Source organism: Macaca mulatta, chromosome 10 (genome assembly GCF_049350105.2).
Source record: "Macaca mulatta isolate MMU2019108-1 chromosome 10, T2T-MMU8v2.0, whole genome shotgun sequence".
Taxonomy (NCBI): Eukaryota; Metazoa; Chordata; class Mammalia; order Primates; family Cercopithecidae; genus Macaca; species Macaca mulatta.
In genome coordinates, this window is record NC_133415.1 from 20,018,452 (window position 1) to 20,039,002 (window position 20,551).

A 20,551-nucleotide genomic window follows, 5' to 3' on the forward strand; every position below is an offset into this window, starting at 1 on the left:
TGTTTTTTTTGAGCCGTAGTCTTGCTCTGTCGCCCAGACTGGAGTGTAGTGGCGTGATCTTGGCTCACTGCAACCTCTGCCTCCCTGGTTCAAGTGATTCTCCTGCCTCATCCTCCCAAGTAGCTGGGACTATAGGCGCACGCTGCCACACCCAGCTAATTTTGTTTTTGTATTTTTATTTATTTATTTATTTTTGAGACGGAGTTTCATTCTTGTCGCCCAGGCTGGAGTGCAGTTGTGCTATCTCAGCTTACTGCAACCTCCGCCTCTGGGGTTCAAGTGATTCTGCTGCCTCAGCCTCCCAAGTAGCTGGGATTACAGGCATGCGCCACCACGCCCAGCTAATTTTTGTATTTTTAGTGGAGATGGGTTTTTGCCAGGTTGGCTGGGCTGGTCTTGAACTCCTGATCTCAGGTGATCCAACTGCCTCAGCCCCACAAAATGCTGGAATTACAGGTGTGAGCCAGTGTGCCTGGCCTATTTTTTTTATTTTTTATTTTTAGTAGGGACGGTTTCACTGTGTTTCTGGTGTCAAACTCCTGAGCTCAGGTGATCACCCACCTCGGCCTCCCAAAGTGCTGTGATTATAGGTGTGAGCCACCGAGCCCGGCCCCTTCCAGTACATCATCATTATTATTATTATTATTATTATTTTTTTTTTTTGTATTTTAGTAGAGACGGGGTTTCACCGTGTTAGCCAGGATGGTCTCGATCTCCTGAACTCGTGATCCGCCCGTCTCGGCCTCCCAAAGTGCTGGGATTACAGGCTTGAGCCACCGCGCCCGGCCCTATTATTATTATTACTATTGAGATGAAATTTCGCTCCTGCTGCTCAGGCTGGAGTGCAATGGTGCGATCTCGGCTCACTGCAACCTCCGCCTCGCAGGTTCAAGCGATTCTCCTGCCTCAGCCTCCCGAGTGGCTGGGATTACAGGCATGTACCACCATGCCCGGCTAATTTTGCATTTTTAGTAGAGACAAGGTTTCTCCATGTTGGTCAGTCTGGTCTGGAACTCCTGACCTCAGGTGATCCACCTGCCTCAGCCTCCCATGGTGCTGGGATCATAGGTGTGAGCCACCGCACCCAGCCTTTCCAGTACTTTTTGAACTAAAGTTCTAACCGGTTGTCTACTGGTAGAGTCCAGGCAGAGAGGCTTTTGAATCACTTTCACACACTGATCAGAGGTTAACATGTATATTTCGGCCAGGCGCGGTGGCTCATGCCTGTAATCCTAGCACTTTGGGAGGCCGAGGCGGGCGGATCACAAGGTCAGGAGATCGAGACCACAGTGAAACCCCGTATCTGCTAAAAATACAAAAAATTAGCCAGGCGCAGTAGTGGGCGCCTGTAGTCCCAGCTACTCAGGAGGCTGAGGCAGGAGAATGGCGTGAACTTAGGAGGCGAAGCTTGCAGTGAGCTGAGATCCGGCCACTGCACTCCAGCCTGGGCGACAGCGAGACTCCGTCTCAAAAAAAAAAAAAAAAAAAAGTATATTTCATCTTTGTGTATGTTTCTATCTTTATGCTTAAGTCATTTTTAGGAAGATAATTTCTCTTTCTTAGGGTAGGACTTATGTTTCTTTGCAGTAAAGATTAAGAACCTCAGTATTGTCCATTTTTGACAGTCCAACCTCAGAATTCTGTCATACTTAGATAAATGTGCCTTGAAGAACTGGTTAAAAGCATTTTTTAGCTTAATGACAGTGGAGCTTAGATTTAAGTCTTTTCTACCAAATTAATTGGAGATAGGTTTACTTTCTACTCTTAAGAGGATTTAGTTAATGACAATTTTAGGATAGTGTTTAGGCAGTGTTAGGGTAGTACTTTCATGTTTTTCAACACTCTAGTAATTTTATGCGGGACTTGGGGATAACGAAGTCTTCTCCCTTTAAAGAGAGCTTGAAATGATTATATGTTACTAGCACTATAATAAATATGTTAGTTCCACAACTGGAATAATACTCAAACCATCCTTCTTCCTTTTCTATATACTGAGATCAAACTACTGGAATAAATAGACTAATGATGTTTCTGCCACTTCAAGTTCATGGGCTAGATCTGGAAGCAGTAAAGGGAAACTGTTCTCATTGGTGATTTTGAGGTGGAGTTTCGCTCTTGTTGCCCAGGCTGGAGTGCAATGGCGTGATCTTGGCTCACGGCAACCTCCGTCCCCCAGGTTCAACCTATTCTCTTGCCTCACCCTGCTGAGTAGCTGGGATTACAGGCATGTGCCACCACACCCAGCTAATTTTTGTATTTTTAGTAGAGATAGAGTTTCTCCACGTTGGTCAGGTTGGTCTCGAACTCCCGACCTCAGGTGATCTGCCCACCTTGGCTTCCTGAAGTGCTAGGATTACAGGTGTGAGCTGGCCGGTGACTTTTTTTTTTTAATAGGTGGTGTATTCTGTGGAAACTTGTAGGTGTGTATGTTTACTTACAGGGTCAAAAAAAGACATTGGCCCCTTAACCTTTGATCCTTCTTAGTTTAGTGTTCAGTTGCTTTCTGCGATAATGTTAGTAGTTTGTTGTTCAGAACTCAAAGAGTTTTTGTTTCTCCCCCATGAGTAGAAGAAGTACAGATGTTTTGGTCAGGTGCTTTTCAGGATAATGTACCAGAGTTTCCTTTTGTGCTAAGACATCTTTAGTTCAGCTTGTTTCTCAAATGTTAATATGCCTGGGGAATCATGTTTAGGCCTTGGGGAAGGAATTCTGAGTGGTAAGGAGGGGTGGTCCTGAAGATTCTGCTTTTTAACCCACTCCCAAGTGGTGCACATGTTGCTGGTCCACTGACTATACTTTGTTGTTTTTTTTTTTTTTTTTTTTGAGACGGAGTCTCGCTCTGCCGCCCAGGCTGGAGTGCAGTGGCCGGATCTCAGCTCACTGCAAGCTCCGCCTCCCGGGTTCACGCCGTTCTCCTGCCTCAGCCTCCCGAGTAGCTGGGACTACAGGCGCCCGCCACCGCGCTCGGCTAGTTTTTTGTATTTTTTTTAGTAGAGACGGGGTTTCACCGTGTTAGCCAGGATGGTCTCGATCTCCTGAGCTCGTGATCCGTCTGTCTCGGCCTCCCAAAGTGCTGGGATTACAGGCTTGAGCCACCGCGCCCGGCCCACTGACTATACTTTGAGTATCAAGGCTTTAGTCTTCCTTAGAGAACTTGATAAATGGTGTTGGTGGTGTCAAGTAACTCAGAGGATGCGTAGTTGTTATTTGGGGTTCAGATGATGTTCATTGTGATTCCAAGAATATCTTAGGAACTCAAGTTAGAGTCACATTGGGTGCTTTCAGGCCTACTCCTAAACCTCAGTGTGGGATGGTTATAAGTGGGTTTATCATATGCACCTGTTACCCTGAGGGTCTGGAGCCCCTAAGTTGTAAATGCTGGTCTGTTTTTTAGGCCAGATTCCTAAGACCAAAAGCTATATCTTGGTAGTATCTAAGTATGCATTTTTAAAGTGATTGGATCCTGTTGAAGGACTTTTGGAGGTTATAGAGTGGGGTCTCACCTGAAAGTTGTGGTTTAAAAGTGGTTTAGACAATGGTTCTCAAAGTGTGGTCCCTGAACTAGCATTAGCATCATCTGGTAACTTGTTAGAAATACAAATCTCAGGCCTCTTCCCAGTGGTATTAAAGGAGAAACTTGGGGAGTAGAGCTTAACCTTCTGCATTTAACAAGCTCTTCAGGGGATTCTGACTCTGGTTCAAGTTTGAGAACCATTGGCTTAAGAAATGATCGCCTCCTAGGCCGGGCGCGGTGGCTCAAGCCTGTAATCCCAGCACTTTGGGAGGCCGAGACGGGTGGATCACGAGGTCAGGAGATCGAGACCATCCTGGCTAACACGGTGAAACCCTATCTCTACTAAAAAATACAAAAAAACTAGCCGGGCGAGGTGGCGGTCGCCTGTAGTCCCAACTACTCGGGAGGCTGAGGCAAGAGAATGGCGTAAACCCAGGAGGCGGAGCTTGCAGTGAGCCGAGATTGCGCCACTGCACTCCAGCCTGGGCGACAGAGCGAGACTCCGTCTCAAAAAAAAAAAAAAAGAAATGATCGCCTCCTGACTGAGTGTAGTGGCTCACACTTGTAATCCCAGCAGTTAAGGAGACTGAGATGGGAGGATTGCTTGAGCCCAGGAGTTCAAGACCAGCCTGGGCAGGATGACAAGACCCTGTCACTACAAAAAAAATTTAAAAATTAGCTGGGTATGGTGGCATGTTGCCTCTAGTCTCAGCTACTCAGAGGTGAGGGACAGGGGACTGAGGTGAGAGAATCATTTGAGGCTGCTGTGAGCCATCATCGGGTCATTGCACTACAGCCTGGGCAACAAAGAGAGACCCTGTCTCAAAAAAAAAAAAAAAAATCACCTGGCAGTGCTGCTAATTCAACTTTCTCTTCACCAGAGGCACTTGTTCACCAGTTATTAAGGAATATAATACCTGCTATTCTGTTAGCAATGCCGTCTTCTGCTTGAAATACAAAATAGAAATGTTTTAGGCCATTCCGCTATTCAAATCCATGTGGGTTTTTTTTCTGTTTTTTGTTTTGAGATGGAGTCTTGCTCTGTCGCCAGGCTGGAGTGCAGTGGCCCGATGTCGGCTCATTGCAACCTCTGCCTCCCGGGTTCAAGCAATTCCCCTACCTCAGCCTCCTGAGTAGCCGCAGACTACAGGCGTGCGCCACCACGCCCAGCTAATTTTTTTGCATTTTAGTACACATGGGTTTCACCATGTTGGCCAGGATGGTCTCGATCTCCTGACCTCATGAGCCACCCACCTTGGCCTCCTAAAGTGCTGTCATTACAGGCCTCAGCCACCACGCCCAGCCTCAGATCCATGATTTTTTCTTCAAGTGAACAGACTCTTTTTTTTTTTTTTTTTTTGAGACTGAGTCTCACTCTTGTCACCCAGGCTGGAGTGCAGTGTTGTGATCTTGGCTCACTACAACCTCTGCCTCCCAGGTTCAAGCAATTCTCCTGCCTCAGCCTCCTGAGTAGCTGGGATTACAGGCATGTGCCACGATGGCCAGCTAATTTTTGTATTTTTAGTAGAAACGGGGTTTCACCATATTGGTAAGGTTGATCTCAAACTCCTGACCTCAAGTGATCCACCTGCTGCTGCCTACCAAAGTGCTGGGATTACAGGCGTAAGCTACTGCACCCGGCCAAATAGACTAATCTTTTTTTTTTTTTTTTTTTTTTTTTTTTTTTTTTGAGACAGAGTCTCGCTATGTCGCCCAGGGTGGAGTGCAGTGGCCGGATCTCAGCTCACTGCAAGCTCCGCCTCCCGGGTTTTTACGCCATTCTCCTGCCTCAGCCTCCCGAGTAGCCGGGACTACAGGCGCCCACCACCTCGCCCGGCTAGTTTTTTTTTTTTTGTATTTTTTAGTAGAGACGGGGTTTCACCGTGTTAGCCAGGATGGTCTCGAACTCCTGACCTCGTGATCCGCCCGTCTCGGCCTCCCAAAGTGCTGGGATTACAGGCTTGAGCCACCGCGCCCGGCCTAAATAGACTAATCTTATAGAGGATACATACGTTATGCTGTTCTTCTTTTGCTCCTGTATTTTGCCACTGATTCCTTATTAAATGACTGTCACCTGCCAGTTGGACAGGGAATAAAAGCAGAGACACTCAGAACATTCGCTTGATACTGATGAGTGTTAAACATGCGTGTTAAAGGTAAAAGTGAATGTTGAATTATCTTAGTTTAACTTCATGTGGAATTTTTTTTTTTTTTTTTGGAGACAGGCTCTCACTGTGTTATCCAGGCTGGAGTGCAGTGGTACAGTTAACTCACTGCAGCCTTGAACTCTGCATTCAAGTGATCCTTCCACCTCAGCCTCCTGAGTAGCTAGGACTACAGGTGTGTGTCACCACACATGGCTTGTTTTTTCATTTCTTTGTAGAGATAGGATCTCATTACATTGCCCAGGCTGGTCTCCAACTCCTGACCTCAGCAATCCTCCTGCCTCAGCCTCCTAAAGTGCTGGAATCACAGGTGTGAGCCACTGCATCTGGCCCCATGTGGACTCTTCATAACCTTGACTAGTTACAAAATGGCATTATTGTAGTCATTAGTGTCTCCAGGGATCTGTAAAGGAGGCCACCCTAATTCGTGTGGTAGGCCAATTGGTCATAGCAGTCAGGACAGCCATGTTTGTCTTTCCTTTAAAACAATCAGGAAAATGGACAAGCAGTTGATGTGACTGACTTGAGTAATCCTAGCCTTCTTGGATATAATCAGAAGACTTGAAGCCAATCTGCAGAGAAAAGAGTAACTGTGATTTAAATCCTAGGTTGAAACAGGAATCAGGTGGTCAGTTTTTCCTGTATAAAAATCTTGTTTGATAACTTTAAATGTATCTTTCATAAACTGAGTAGTAACTCTAACAGGTGACATTTCTGTGACAAATTTAGTTACAAACTTCTTAAGCTAATATAAGGATACCTATTTATGTTGGAGAAGGTAAAATTGTGGTATGAAAAGTCATTGGGAGGACAAGGTGGGAGGACGAATTGAGCCCAGGAGTTCACTACCAGACTGGACAACATAGTGAGACCCCATCTCTTTAAAAAAAAAAAAAAAAAAAAGCCAGGGGTGGTGGTGTGCACCTGTGGTCCCAGATACTCAAGAGGCTAAGGTGGGAGGATCACTTGAGCTTGGGAAGTTGAGGCTGCAGTGAGCTATGATTGCATCATTGCACTCCAGCGTGGTCAACAGAGTGAGACTCTGTCTCGAAAAAAAAAATATTCAATCTTAGTGTGTCGGCTGTCCAGAAAACCTATCTAACTGGAAGTTCTTAGAACGGGCTGGCTGGTAAGACCGTAGAGAATAGCTTCTGACTGCTTTTTACTACCTGTTCCTTTTTGGTTGTTGTTGAGACAGAGTCTTGCTCTGTCGCCCAGGATGGAGTGCAGTACCAAGATCTTGACTCACTGCAACCTCCACCTCCCAGGTTCAAGTGATTCTCCTGCCTCAGCCTCCTGAGTAGTTGGGATTACAGGCATGTGCCACCATGCCCAGCTAATTTTTTTTTAATTTTAGTAGAGACAGGATTTCGCCATGTTGGCCAGGCTGGTCTCAAACTCCTGACCTCAAGTGATCTGCCCACCTTGGTCTCCCAAAGTGCTGGGATTACAGATGTGAGCCATTGCACCCGGCCTCTGCCTGTTCCATTTGTTTTAGTTTTATTTTGTTTTGTTTTGAGAGGGAGTTTCATTCTTGTTGCCTGGGCTGGAGTGCAATGGTGCAATCTCGGCTCACTGCAGCCTCCGCCTCCCGAGTTCAAGTGATTCTCCTGCCTCAGCCTCCCCAGTAGCTGGGATTACAGGCGCACGTCTCCATACCCAGCTAATTTTTTGTAATTTTAGTATAGATGGGATTTCTCCATGTTAGGCTGGTCTCAAACTCCTGACCTCAAGTGATCCGCCTGCCTCACCCTCCAAAAGTACTGGGATTACAGGTGTGAGCCACCACGCCCGGCCAGGAATATTTCCCTTTTAATCCCCCTTCCATAAATGTGACTTACATGAAATTCTACATAATGTCAGAATGTCCATCAGAATGCATAGTTGCTTCTGCATAGGATTTCTGCAGAAAGAAATGGATAAGGATTTTAACCATTGTTCTTTTGGGCTTTTGTTGAGATTCATTTGCTTTCCACTTTAATACTGATCACCAAAAATGGGTGTTCATAATAGCAATTCCCCAATAGGTTTTGGGAGGCTTGACCCATTTTCTTTAAGGAAGGCTGCTGCAACTAAGAAAATATGTTTATGCTTCCTTGGGTGTGTGATTTTTGGGCAGTTAGCAGCTTGTTCTTGCCTAGTCAGGATTTAGTAACCTGTGCAAAAAGTGAAGTCTCAGGTATTAACTCTTGTATTCTCCGTATGGTAATCTTAATGAATTCATTCGTGATCAGTAGGTTCCTATGGGTTAACACTTTCCAGGCTAGGGACAGTGGCTCACACTTGTAATCCCAGCACTTTGGGAGGCTGAGGCAAGATGATCACTTGAGCCTAAGAGTTCAGACCAGCCTGGGCAACACAGCAAGACCTCATCTCTACAAAAATTTTTTTTTTTTTTTTTTTTTTTTTTTTGAGACGGAGTCTCGCGCTGTCGCCCAGGCTGGAGTGCAGTGGCCGGGTCTCAGCTCACTGCAAGCTCCACCTCCCGGGTTCACGCCATTCTCCTGCCTCAGCCTCCGGAGTAGCTGGGACTACAGGCGCCCGCCACCTCGCCCGGCTAGTTTTTTGTATTTTTAGTAGAGACGGGGTTTCACCATGTTAGCCAGGATGGTCTCGATCTCCTGACCTTGTGATCCGCCCGTCTCGGCCTCCCAAAGTGCTGGGATTACAGGCTTGAGCCACCGCGCCCGGCCACAAAAATTTTTTAAAATTAACTGGTGGCATGCGCCTGTAGTCTTAGCTGCTTGGGAGGCTGAGGCAAGAAAGATCACTTGAGCCCAGGAGTTTGAGGCTGCAGTGAACTATGTTCGTGCCACTGCACTCCAGCCTGAGAGTGAGACCCTGTCTCAAAAAAGAAAAAAAAAAAAAAAATCTCCAAAAGGATAGATTAAAAAAAAAAAGCTCTCCAAAAGGGTAATACCACATCCTTTCTTGAAATACTCATAAGAAGGGAGCACTTCTAGTTAGAGTAGGCACTTTCCAAGTATTCTGTCTTTAGCCACGGTTGAATGCTTTCTTTGAAAATATCCCAAAGGGGTATTTCCACGAATAATGTTAAGGGCTCTTGATGAGATGGCAAGTTTAAGAACTCTTCTCTTGGCCAGGCATGGTGGCTCACGCCCATAATCCTAACACTTTGGGAGGCCAAGGCAAGCAGATTACCTGAGCTCAGGCAGCCTGGCCAACATGATGAAACCGCATCTCTGCTAAAATACAAGAACAAATTAGCTGGGCACAGTGGCTCATGCCTGTAATCCCACCACTTTGGGAGGCCGAGGTGGGCGAGTCACCTGAGGTCAGGAGTTCGAGACCAGCCTGACCAACATGGAGAAACCCTGTCTCTACTAAAAATACAAAATTAGCCAGGCATGGTGGTGCATGCCTGTAATCCCAGCTACTCGGGAGGCTGAGGCAGGAGAATTGCTTGAACCTGGGAGGCAGAGGTTGCAGTGAGCTGAGATCATGCCACTGCACTCCAGCCTGGGTGACAGTGAGACTCCATCTCCAAAAAAAAAACTTGAGAGACTGGAAGACCTAAAGGGGCGGGGACGAGAGTCATCTGCCTATGTGAAGCACTGGACTAGGCACACAGGACATATTATGTGGACAGTTATAAAGAGAGCAAACTGTGTTTTGTTTTGAGACAGAGTCTTGCTCTGTCACCCAGGCTGGAGTGCAGTGGCTCCATCTCGGCTCACTGCAAGCTCCGCCTCCCGGGTTCCCGCTATTCTCCTGCCTCAGCCTCCGGAGTAGTTGGGACTACAGGCGCCCGCCACCACACCTGGCTGATTTTTTGTATTTTTAGTAGAGACGGGGTTTCACCGTGTTAGCCAGGATGGTCTCGATCTCCTGACCTCCTGATCCGCCCGCCTCGGCCTCCCAAAGTGCTGGGGTTACAGGCGTGAACCACCGCGCCCGGCCCACAGTTTCTTATTTTTAAGCTAATACGGTTTTTCTGTTCCAGGATTCCATCCAGGATACCATATTACATTTAGTTGTTCTCTCTCTTTAGGCTCCTATTTTCCTTTTTTTAAGACTGTTACTTCTGGTAAAGTATTTTTTGATTCCCCATCAATAGGACCAAAATTAGGCTTTTCTGGATGTTTTGTGGTTGTGTTAAAGTGTTAACCTTTCCCAGGTGACTCCTAAATAAATAAGTAAAATCATTATAGAGTTCAGCAAACAACTGTAGTAGTAATTGAGAACACCTATTGGGATCCCTGTTACCTTTGGAGGTAAAGGTTTCAAACAAAACACCACTTAGAAACTTCTGTACATTAAGAATTTACACATTTAAGTGTGAAAGATTGTCTTTGAGTTAATACAAGCACATTAGGGTTCTTAGTTTAGTATCTGCATGGGGTAGTAAGGGAATATGTGATAATCTTTAGTTACTTCTAAGAGTAAAAAATTGCTTTGCAGTGGTTTTTCCTGTAGCATTATGTGTAAGTATTTACTATATTGCAAGGTCCTTCCTGTTTCTACTAGAAAAATTTTAAGTCCTTTTGTCCTTAGGATTTCTGTATTGTAGTAATATCTGATACCTTCATAACTACTATTGCTCCATCCTCCCTGCACCCCTCACCCCAGCCCCAAAGTTTTGCTAACCCTATAGATCTGAAACCATGTTTGCTCTGCAGATGTCTCTGGACTCTCCCATAGTGTTTTTTTGTTTTTTTCTTTTTCTGAGACAGGGTCTCTCTCACCCAGGATGGAGAGCAGTGGTGGATCACTATAGCCTTGAGCTCGTGACCCTCCCACCTCAGCCTCCTGAGTAGCAGGGACCACACTTGATGAATTTTTTTTTTTTTTTTTTTTTTTTTTTTTTTGAGATGGAGTCTTGCTCTGTCACCCAGGCTGGAGTGCAGTGGTGCGATCTCAGCTCACTGCAACCTCAGCCTCCCTAAAAGTAGCTGGGATTACAGGCACCCGCTACCACACCTGGCTAAGTTTTATATTTTTAGTAGAGATGGGGTTTCACCATGTTGGCCAGGCTGGTCTCAAACTCCTGGCCTCCAGTGATCCACCTGCCTCAGCCTTCTATAGTGCTGGGATTACAGGTGTGAGCCACCGTGCCCGGCCCACTCAATGAATTTTAAAATTTGTTTTGTAGAGATGGGGTCTCCTTATATTGCCCAGGCTGATCTTGAACTCCTGGACTCAAGCAGTCCTCCCACTTCAGCCTCCCAAAGTTCTGGGAGTACAGGTGTGAGCCACTGCACCCAGCTAACTCCTGTCTTCACTGGTGATTTATAGGTTGTATGTCAGTTCTTCGACAATTTTTTTCAGAATTTTGAACAGCCTCCAGATATTTCCTTATATTTGGAACTCTATCTCAGTCTTCCAAAGTTTTATTCGTATTTCTATCCACTTAAAAGACAGGTAATTCATAAATAAATCCTAAATTAATGCAAATGCCTGATTGATATCCTGGTCTTAAAACTAAAATATCATCTAGTCCTAAGGCATTTTCTTGTCCTGAAGAAAACATTTAGATGCTTCAGTTTTCTGTAAACACTGAGAGAATTCATGGTATGCTATACCCAGTGATTCTTGTGGGCTGAGTGAGCAAATCTGTCCCTCCATCCTCACCCCAAGATGTGGAATCAGTGATCTGAGAAGCAGTCAGTGCACATTCTCCTATTGCAAGGCCTGGGATGGGAGTGTTGTCAAAGTCATGGCATAGTGGTATGTGCTTTTTTACAAGGCAGTTGCAGCATTTTACTGGTGCTGAAAGTTTCGGAATTGCTTTTTTTTTTTTTTTAACTTTATTATAAAAAATATTTCAAAATATGCCAAAAGGAGGCAGTAATTTGCTGTGTATATGGGTATATATGTGTGTTAGTGTGCATGTGTGTATATATGGGTAGATATGTGTGTTAGTGTGCGTGTGTGTATGGGTAGATATGTGTGTTAGTGTGCATGTGTGTATATATATGTGTGTATACGTAAGTGCATATATTTCCTAGCTCTACTGAAAGGGCCTTCAAGCAAATGAGGATACCCGGTTCCAAGACCTTGGTGTTTTATGCAATTCCCCACTTAAAGAAACTAGGATTTCTCAGAAATAGCTGATTCTAGGGCTGGTACAGGATGAATACAAGATAAGCCAGAACGTATGGCAGTCTTTAAAAAAAAAAAAAGATGGCATGTTGAAAAAGACACATGGGCCAGTTTGAAAAGGCACCCACTGGCAAAATCTGGGACAGTTTGAGCACCACCTAATTCAGGATATTAATGAGTTATAGACCAACAGAAAAACCAGGAGTCGGCCGGGCACCGTGGCTCACACCTGTAATCCCAGCACTCTGGGAGGCCGAGACAGGCAGATCATTTGAGGTTAGGAGTTCCAGAGCAGTCTGGCCAACGTGGTGAATTTCTGTCTCTACTAAAAATACAAAAAACATTAGCCAGGCATGGTGGTGAATGTCTGTAGTCTTAGCTACTCAGGAGGCTGAGGTGGAAGAATTTCTTCAACGCAAGAGGCAAGGGTTGCAGTGAGCCAAGATCACGCCAGTGCACTCTAGCCTGGGCGACAGAGCAAGACTCTGTCTCAAAAAAAAAGAAAAAAAAAAAAACTAGGAGTCTGTGAGTCCATACCAATAATACATAGGTATATAAACGGGAGAAAGAAGGACTTGCCTTTACAGTAGGATGCCAAATGCTGGCTGGTAAATATGGAGAGAGGGGCTAGAGTGGCAAAATGAAGAGTGGTTTGGTCAAGAATCATTAATGGATGCTAACTTAAGGGGAAAACTGGAGACCAAGATATTTGGATGATTTTAAATCATCCAAATTGCATGCTAAATGCAAATGGGAAAGTAGTAACTAAATAGTAGAGAAACTAGGGAAAACTTTGACCAAATGATCAAAATTAGCACCACGGATAAAGGACAGATGAACATCATGGGCATCCAGAAGTGATGGTCTAAGAAGGGCACAACACCTCTTCAGTTAGTAATCTGCCCCATGGATATTTAGTCTCAGTCTAATCATGAGAAAACATCAGACCAACTCAAAATGAATAATGTTCTTTCACAGAAAGGGACTATATTCTCTAGAAATGTCAATATCATAAGAGACAAAAGTTGTAGAAATGTTCTAGATTAAGGGAGACCAAAGAGAGATACAACAATCAAATATCTGATTCTAGACTGGATCCTGTGTTGGAGGGGGAAGATCAATATAAAGGATATTATTGGGTCAGTTTACAAAACTGGAATTGGGAAGGTAGATTAGAAAATATTATTATCGATAACTGTAGTTATTTAAAAAACTGGCAGTTCTTCTCAACTTGAGTCTGCAGAAGTAAGTCCTTATGCCCTGAAGCATCTGTTATATGTGAGGGATTAGCCTCTCTCCTGTGCATCGGATACCGGCTAAGTACATCCTTGAGAGGAGAAAATAGTCACTCAGTCATTTTCTGTAGGGCCAAATTCTCTCATGGAGCTGGATAACAGGCTGTAAAAGAATATCGTCATTCTTAGGAAATAGGCACTGAAGTATTTAGGAATAAGGTATCATGACTTAGGCAATTTACTCTCAAGTTAGTAAAAAAAAAAACCAAACTCGCTCATATGTGGAAGCCAAAAAACTTGACTTCATGGAGGTAGAGAATAGAATGATAGATACCAGAGTCTGGGAAAGGTATGTGGGTGGGATGGCAGAATACAAAGAGGTTGATTATATGGGTACAAACATACAGTTGAAGAAGGAATAAGTTCTAATGTTTGATAGAATAGAGTGGCTATGGTTAACAAGTGTATTGTATATTTCAAAATAGCTAGAAGAGAGGACTTTAAATGTCTCCAAAACATAGGAAGGATAAATACTTGAGGTAATGGACACCCCAGATATCCTGACTAGATCATTAAACAGTTTATACATGTAACAGCATTATCACATGTACCCCATAAATATATACAAAGATCTGTATCAATTTTTTTAAATTCTGCAAAAAAAAAAAAAAGTAAATGATAAATAGGGAGAAATGTTAATAGGTAAATCCAGGTACACAGTATATGGATGTTTTTTGTGTTTTTTTAGTCTTGCAACATTACATTTAAAAAAAACTATTGCCTGCCGGGTCTGGTTGCTCACACTTGTAATCCCAGCACTTTGGGAGGCTGAGGCGGGCAGATCACCTGAGGTCAGGGGTTTGAGACCAGCCTGGCTAACATGGTGAAACCCTGTCGCTACTAAAAACACAAAAATTAGCCGGGCATGGTGGAAGGTGCCTGTAATCCCAGCCACTTGGGAGGCTGAGGCGAGAGAATTGCTTGAACCCAGGAGGCGGAGGTTGCAGTGGGCCAAGATTGTGCCACTGCACTTCATCCTGGGCTACAGAGTGAGACTCCATCTCAAAAAAAAAAAAAAAAAAAAAACATTATCCCCTTGTAAATTGGCATCTAATGCATTGAAAATTGGTAAGATTAGGCAGAGGTTTTATCTAAGACTAAAGTTTCCTTGCCTTGCTGAGCATTCAGTGTTATGGACTATAACAATGTTATTGAATAGGAATTATGAGAGAATGTTTTAGCCAGAAACTGATCACTTTTAAGTTACTAGATTATTCTGCTTGAGCTTGTAAGAACCTTGATGTACTCCAGTCCTTTCTGAAATAAGGCAAGATATAAATAAGAATTGTGTGAAGTGTTTAAGATGGACACTTAGAATTATTCAGAACAGAAAGAAGTTTAAAGTGTGTGGCCTAAGAAATGTAATTCAAAATGACTATTTGATTTCTCTTTTTAGGAAGAACTCTTGGATATAAAAGAACTCCCCCATTCTAAACAGAGGCCTTCGTGCCTTTCTGAAAAATATGACAGGTATGTGTGTCATTCTAGTCCTTAACTACTTCTAGTCAATAACTTTTTGTTATACCAAACTTGGTAAATTAAGAATTGTATTGTTTTGAAGTTTTCTGGTAGAATTATGAAAGAGGATTTTCAAGAGGTAATAAGATGGGTTTCAACGACGTAGGCATGAAACTTAAATTAAAAAATGATCTGGTCAGAGTCACATAGTCAGAAAGCAGAATTTAAGACTTGAACCCAACCGGGTGCGGTGGCTCACGCCTGTAATCCCAGCACTTTGGGAGGCCGAGGCGGGCAAAGCACAAGGTCAGGAGATCAAGACCATCCTGGCTAACACAGTGAAACCCTGTTTCTACTAAAAATACAAAAAATTAGCCTGGCGTGGTGGCAGGCGCCTGTAGTCCCAGCTACTTGGGAGGCTGAGGCAGGAGAATGGCATGAACCTGGGAGGCGGAGCTTACAGTGAGCTGAGATCGCACCACTGCACTCCAGCCTGGGTGACAGTGCGAGACTCCGTCTTAAAAAAAATAAAAAGAACAACCAGGAGTCCTCACCAGGGTCTTCTCTCTTTACCAGTGGTTTTTTGCACTGTACTTTGAGGGTACCTGCCTTAGGTATGCTGCTCAAGGGGGCTCTTAGTTTTTTTTTTTTGCATTCCCACAAAAAACTATTTAGCCATTCACATTAGCTTTATTGCATCTTAGTTTCCTTCAGAAGAAGGTGGCTTTGGTTTGGGAAGACGATAGCTAAAAATGATCTGAAAATCTCCTACAATAATCCTATATTGTACTACTTATGGCCACCTTAGTCATTTCTTTTTTTTTTCTTTTTTTTTTTTTTTTTTTTTTGAGACAGAGTCTCACTCTTTTTGCTCAGGCTGGAGTGCACTGGCGCGACCTGGGCTCACTGCAACCTTCACCTCCCAGGTTCAAGCGATTCTTCTGCCTCAGCCTCCCAAGTAGCTGGGATTAAAGGCACCCGCCACCACGCCCAGCTAATGTTTTTGTATTTATAGCACCTATAGTACTATAGTGCCTATAGTCCCAGCTACTCAGGAGGCCAAAGCAGGAGGTTTGCTTGAGCCCAGGAACTTGAGGCTGCAGTGAATTATGATTGCATCACTACACTCCAGCCTGAGCAACAGAGATCCTATCTCAAAAAAAAAAAAAAAGTCCTATTTAACCAGGAAATTGAACATTAATATGATGCTTTATATGTTAAAAAAAATGTAGGCTAATATAAACCATCTACCTTGATATTTAAGAAATGATGGGCCGGGTGCAGTGGCTCACACCTATAATCCCAGCACTTTGGGCAGCCAAGGCAGGCGGATCACAAGGTCAGGGGTTTGAGACCAGCCTGGCCAACATAACGAAACCCCGTCTCTACTAAAAATACAAAAATGAGCTGGGTGTGGTGGCATGTGCCTGTAGTCCCAGCTACTCGGGAGGCTGAGGCAGGAGAATGGCACGAACCCGGGAGGCAGAGCTTGCAGTGAGCCAAGATCATGCCATTGCACTCCAGCCTGGGCCACAGAGCAAGACACCATCTCAAAGAAAAAAAAAAAAACCTTGATGCCTCAACCACATTCCCTGATGAAGGTGATACTTGAATAATGGCTATTCCAATTAGTTAGGATTTTTCTTTCTTTCTTTTTTTTTTTTTTGAGATAGAGTTTCGCTCTTGTTGCCCAGGCTGGAGTGCAATGGCACAATCTCGGCTCACCACAGCCTCCGCCTTCAGGGTTCAAGCGATTATCCTAAGTAGTTGGGATTACAGGCACCCACCACCACACCTAGCTAATTTTTGTATTTTTAGTAGAGACGGGATTTCACCATTTTGGCCAGGCTGGTCTCGATCTGCTGACCTCAGGTGATCCACCCACCTCGGCCTCCCAAAGTGTTGGGATTAGCAGGCATGAGCCACCGCGTCTGGCCTACAAAATGTATTTTAAAAAATTATCCGGGCATGGTGGCACGTGCCTGTAGTCATAACTACTCAGGAGTCTGAGGTGGGAGGATCACCTGAGCCCCGAAGTTTCAGGCTGCCGTGAGGTATAATCATGCCACTTACTGCATTCCAGCCTGGGTGACAGAACTCTGAGACCCTGTCTGAAAAAAATAAAAACAAAGTTATCCTGGGCAGACAAACAACTTTTATTTCTGAAGCAGAGACTGTGCCTGGTGATAAAAATAAGAAAGAGGAGAGAGCTGCTTCATTCTGTTTCACCTCTCTGAGAACTAAAATTTGTTGGGCTCTTAAATGCTAGATAATCCTCACCACTACCCTAGAAGGTAGGTAGTATATATTTTATTGTGAGGAGTTTGAGACTGAAAAGTTAACTCACTTATTCAAGAAATGTTCATTGGTACCTGCTATGTGATAAATACTGTGCCAGGTTCTATAAAATATTCCATGGCTTCATGGAGCATTGGTCTATGGAAGGACACAATCAAATACTTGTAAAAATTTATCATTGCAAACATCACAGGCTGCAAAGGACAAGTGTGGAGTACATTGCTAGTGTATAGCATGACCTGGTCTAATCTGGTGGTTGGGAAGTTCTTTCTGCAGAAGATGCAGCTCAGTAACTTGTCTGGGATGTTCCCAGTAGTGGTGGCAAACTAGAATTAGGGTCCAGATTTTTGGGCTCCAAAGTTTCTGCTCTGTGCACTGCACTACACACCACCCCCTCGTTACACAGAGAATAACAAAATAAAACCTAAACTACACATTTTAGGTCGTAAGAGCTGTCTGCCCTGCTTATGGAAAAACTAAGACTGTGCATAGAAATTCTGGAAAAATACACATCAAATGATCCAGGTACTACTTCTGGTGAGAGAGTTAAGGGATTTTTTTTTTCTCCTTTGTGTTAATCTTCAGTAAACAACAGTTAATATTTATGGAACATCTTCTTTGTATAGTACAGGCATAGTTATTGTAATCCATGTGCACTCCAAGGTATACGGTCTGAATGTTTCAATTGTGTACAGACCATTAGTTTTCAAGAGACTACTGGTGTTGTGTGATCAACAACAAAGTATTACTGAATTAATAGATGTTTTGGTTTTCGTATTAAAAGAGGTAACAATTCTGCAGGCAGTCATGAAGCTTTATATTGGAAATGGGTTTCCGGCTGGGCGTAGTGGCTCACATCTGTAATTCCAGCACTTTGGGAAGCCAAGGCAGGCAGATTACTTGAGGTTAGGAGTTAGAGACCTGGCCTGGCCAACTGGTGAAACCCTGTCTCTACTAAAAATACAAAAATTAGCAAGACGTGGTAGTGGGCACTTGTAATCCCAGCTACTGGTGAGGCTGAGGCAGAAGAATCACTTGAACCTGGGAGGCAGAGGGTGCAGTGTCATGCCACTGCACTCTATCCTGGGTGACAGAGCGAGACCCTGTCTCAGAGAAATGGGTTTCCATAACTTAATAGCTGAGGAGGTTTAGAAATCAGACGGCCTATATGGTTCATGGGCGCAAGTGCTAACATTTGTATTTTCTGACCTGTAGTGATGGCGTCTGGGACCCTGAGAAGTGGCATGCCTCTCTCTACCCAGCTTCAGGGCGAAGCTCGCCAGTGGAAAGTCTGAAGAAAGAGTTGGATACCGACCGGCCTTCCCTGGTGCGCAGGATAGTAGGTGAGCATACAGTCACTCAGAAGTGGGGTTAGTGATTTTGGGGACATGCTTTTGGCTGCTGGTTTCATTCTTAGCTCTGAGAATTTTATGCTTTGAGGGGAAATGTCATTATCAGGAAACTGATTTATCAGTTGGATTTTTCCTAATCAGCAGGGTAAAGTCATAGTCTACTTTGTCACAGCTATTATATAGCTATCTTCTTATAGAAGACTGTTAGGCCGTGTGCTTCCGAATTAAAAGTGCTAATTATCTTTCATTGGCATGGATAACTGAGTTAGATGTGGTAGGTAGCATAAAGCTGTGCTGGAAATCTCATTATGCTTTCTCTCATACGTGAGACCAGTCCTCGGGTATGAATTAGTTCTGGCAATTCTTTTTTTTTTTTTGAGATGGAGTCTTGCTCTGTCACCCAGGCTGCAACCTCTGCCTCCTGGGTTCAAGCAATTCTCTGCCTCAGCCACCCAAGTAGCTGGGATTACAGGCGCCTGCCACCATGCCCGGCTAATTTTTGTATTTTTAGTAGATGTGTTCACCATCATGGCCAGGCTGGTCTTGAACTCCTAACCTCGTGATCCCCCTGCCTCGGCCTCCCAAAGTGTTGGCATTACAGGCATGAGCCACCGCGCTGAGCCTAGTTCTGGCAATTCTTAATTCATAATGGACTGTGATCTGAATACAAGGCTTTGATATGGTTTGAGACTGAAGTTAAGTCTGATCTTCCAACTTTTCTAGTTTAAAGTTTACCCCTTCAAACTAGAAATGTTGTTTAAGGGTGAAATGAAGACCAGGTAATATAAAAGCAGTCAAGGAACTTGTTGCAAGAAATCTTTTTGAGATGAGAGGACGACCTATCATAAAAACTTGGAACTAAATGAAAAAGATAGCCCAGCTCTAGTTTAAGCTGTAAGACCCTTCTACACAGTCTGTCAGTCCACTCAGCACAGTAATGTCTCTCAAATAATTTATTCTAGCAGAATCATTAAAGATATGCAGAGACTTTATTACAGTGATGAAAACTGAGAAGGAACCTAAATATCCAACAGTAGAAATGGGTCATGTAAACTTCGGTATATCCATATATAGGAATATTACATTGCATTGTCCTGTAAAACCATGTTGCAGATGTGTTTATTGGCAAATAATGTTCATGATGTACTGACTCATAGAAAACTGTCCATATTGTATCCTGTGTTTGGAAAAAACTGAGACTGTGCACAGAAATTCTGTAAAGCATGCAACCGAACATTGTAGGAGCTGTTCGTGATAACAGAATTAAAGCAGATTTTTCTCACTTGGACTAATCTTCAGTTTCCTGGTTTTTCTAGGAAGACATTTTTTGTGTGGTGACTTGTTTGTTCTTCCTACATCAATAAATTTATTGAGATAGAATTTACAGATAGCCTGCACAAAAAGTATACCATTTGATGTCTTGACATGTGTATCCATCTGTGAAACCATTACCAAAATCAACATAAGCATTTTTATCACCCCCAGACGTTCCCTAGTATTCCTATGTGTCCTCCATTTAGCCGCGCACCTGCCCCCAACACTTCCCCCTTCCCAAGCAAGCGCTGTAACTTTTTTTTTTTTGAGAGAGAGAGAGTCTCCCTCTGTCGCCCAGGCTGGAGTACAGTGGCATGATCTCTGCTTACTGCAACCTCTGCCTCCCAGGTTAAAGCGACTGTCTTGGCCGGGCGCGGTGGCTCAAGCCTGTAATCCCAGCACTTTGGGAGGCCGAGACGGGCGGATCACGAGGTCAGGAGATCGAGACCATCCTGGCTAACCCGGTGAAACCCCGTCTCTAGTAAAAAAAAAAAAATACAAAAAAAATAGCCGGGCCAGGTGGCGAGAGTCTGTAGTCCCAGCTACTCGGGAGGCTGAGGCAGGAGAATGGCGTAAACCCGGGAGGCGGAGCTTGCAGTGAGCCGAGATCCGGCCACTGCACTCCAGGCTGGGCGAGAGAGTGAGACTCCGTCTCAAAAAAATAAATAAATAAATAAAAAATAAATAAAGCGACTGTCTTGCCTCAGCCTCCTGAGTAGATGAGATTACACATGCACGTTCCACCACGCCCAGCTAACTCCACCCGCCCCCACCAGGATGGAGTCTTCGTCTGTCACCCAGGCTGGAGTGCAGTGGAGCAATCTCGGCTCACTACAACCTCTGCCTCCCGGGTTCAAGTGATTCTCGAGCCTCAGCCTCCCAAGTAGCTGGAATTATAGGCGTGTGCCACCACGCCCGACTAATTTTTGTATTTTTAGTAGAGACAGGATTTCACCATGTTGGCCAGCCTGGTCTTGAACTCCTGACCTCAAGTGATCCACCCACCTTGGCCTCCCAAAGTGCTGGGATCACAGGCATGAGTCACTGTGCCTGGCCCCAATTTTTGTATTTTTAGTAGAGATAAGGTTTACC

General features: G+C 44.2%; 1 protein-coding gene and 1 long non-coding RNA gene across 28 annotated transcripts in view; one reads left to right on the forward strand and one right to left on the reverse strand.

Moving 5' to 3' along the window:
* The window catches only part of EIF4ENIF1 (eukaryotic translation initiation factor 4E nuclear import factor 1), a 64,828-nt gene that overhangs the window by 4,857 nt on the left and 39,420 nt on the right, over window positions 1-20,551 (forward strand). For all 26 annotated transcript variants that reach the window (XR_013399257.1, XR_013399254.1, XR_013399251.1 and 23 more), the window contains exons 3-4: window positions 14,434-14,507; window positions 18,009-18,136. Coding sequence is in view for 19 of the 26 variants with exons in the window: in XM_028827798.2 (XP_028683631.1) it covers window positions 14,434-14,507; window positions 18,009-18,136 (202 nt within the window). In the remaining 7 variants the exon portion in view is untranslated. The remainder of the gene's footprint in view (window positions 1-14,433; window positions 14,508-18,008; window positions 18,137-20,551) is intronic.
* On the reverse strand, window positions 9,311-13,653 carry LOC144331801 (uncharacterized). 2 transcript variants are annotated; one of them, XR_013399301.1, is made up of 3 exons: window positions 12,541-13,653; window positions 12,135-12,435; window positions 9,311-10,364 (listed from the first exon to the last, which is right to left on the reverse strand). It is a non-coding gene; the product is annotated as an uncharacterized LOC144331801 (long non-coding RNA). The 2 variants fall into 2 exon arrangements; XR_013399303.1 differs by having other exon boundaries at window positions 12,525-13,653.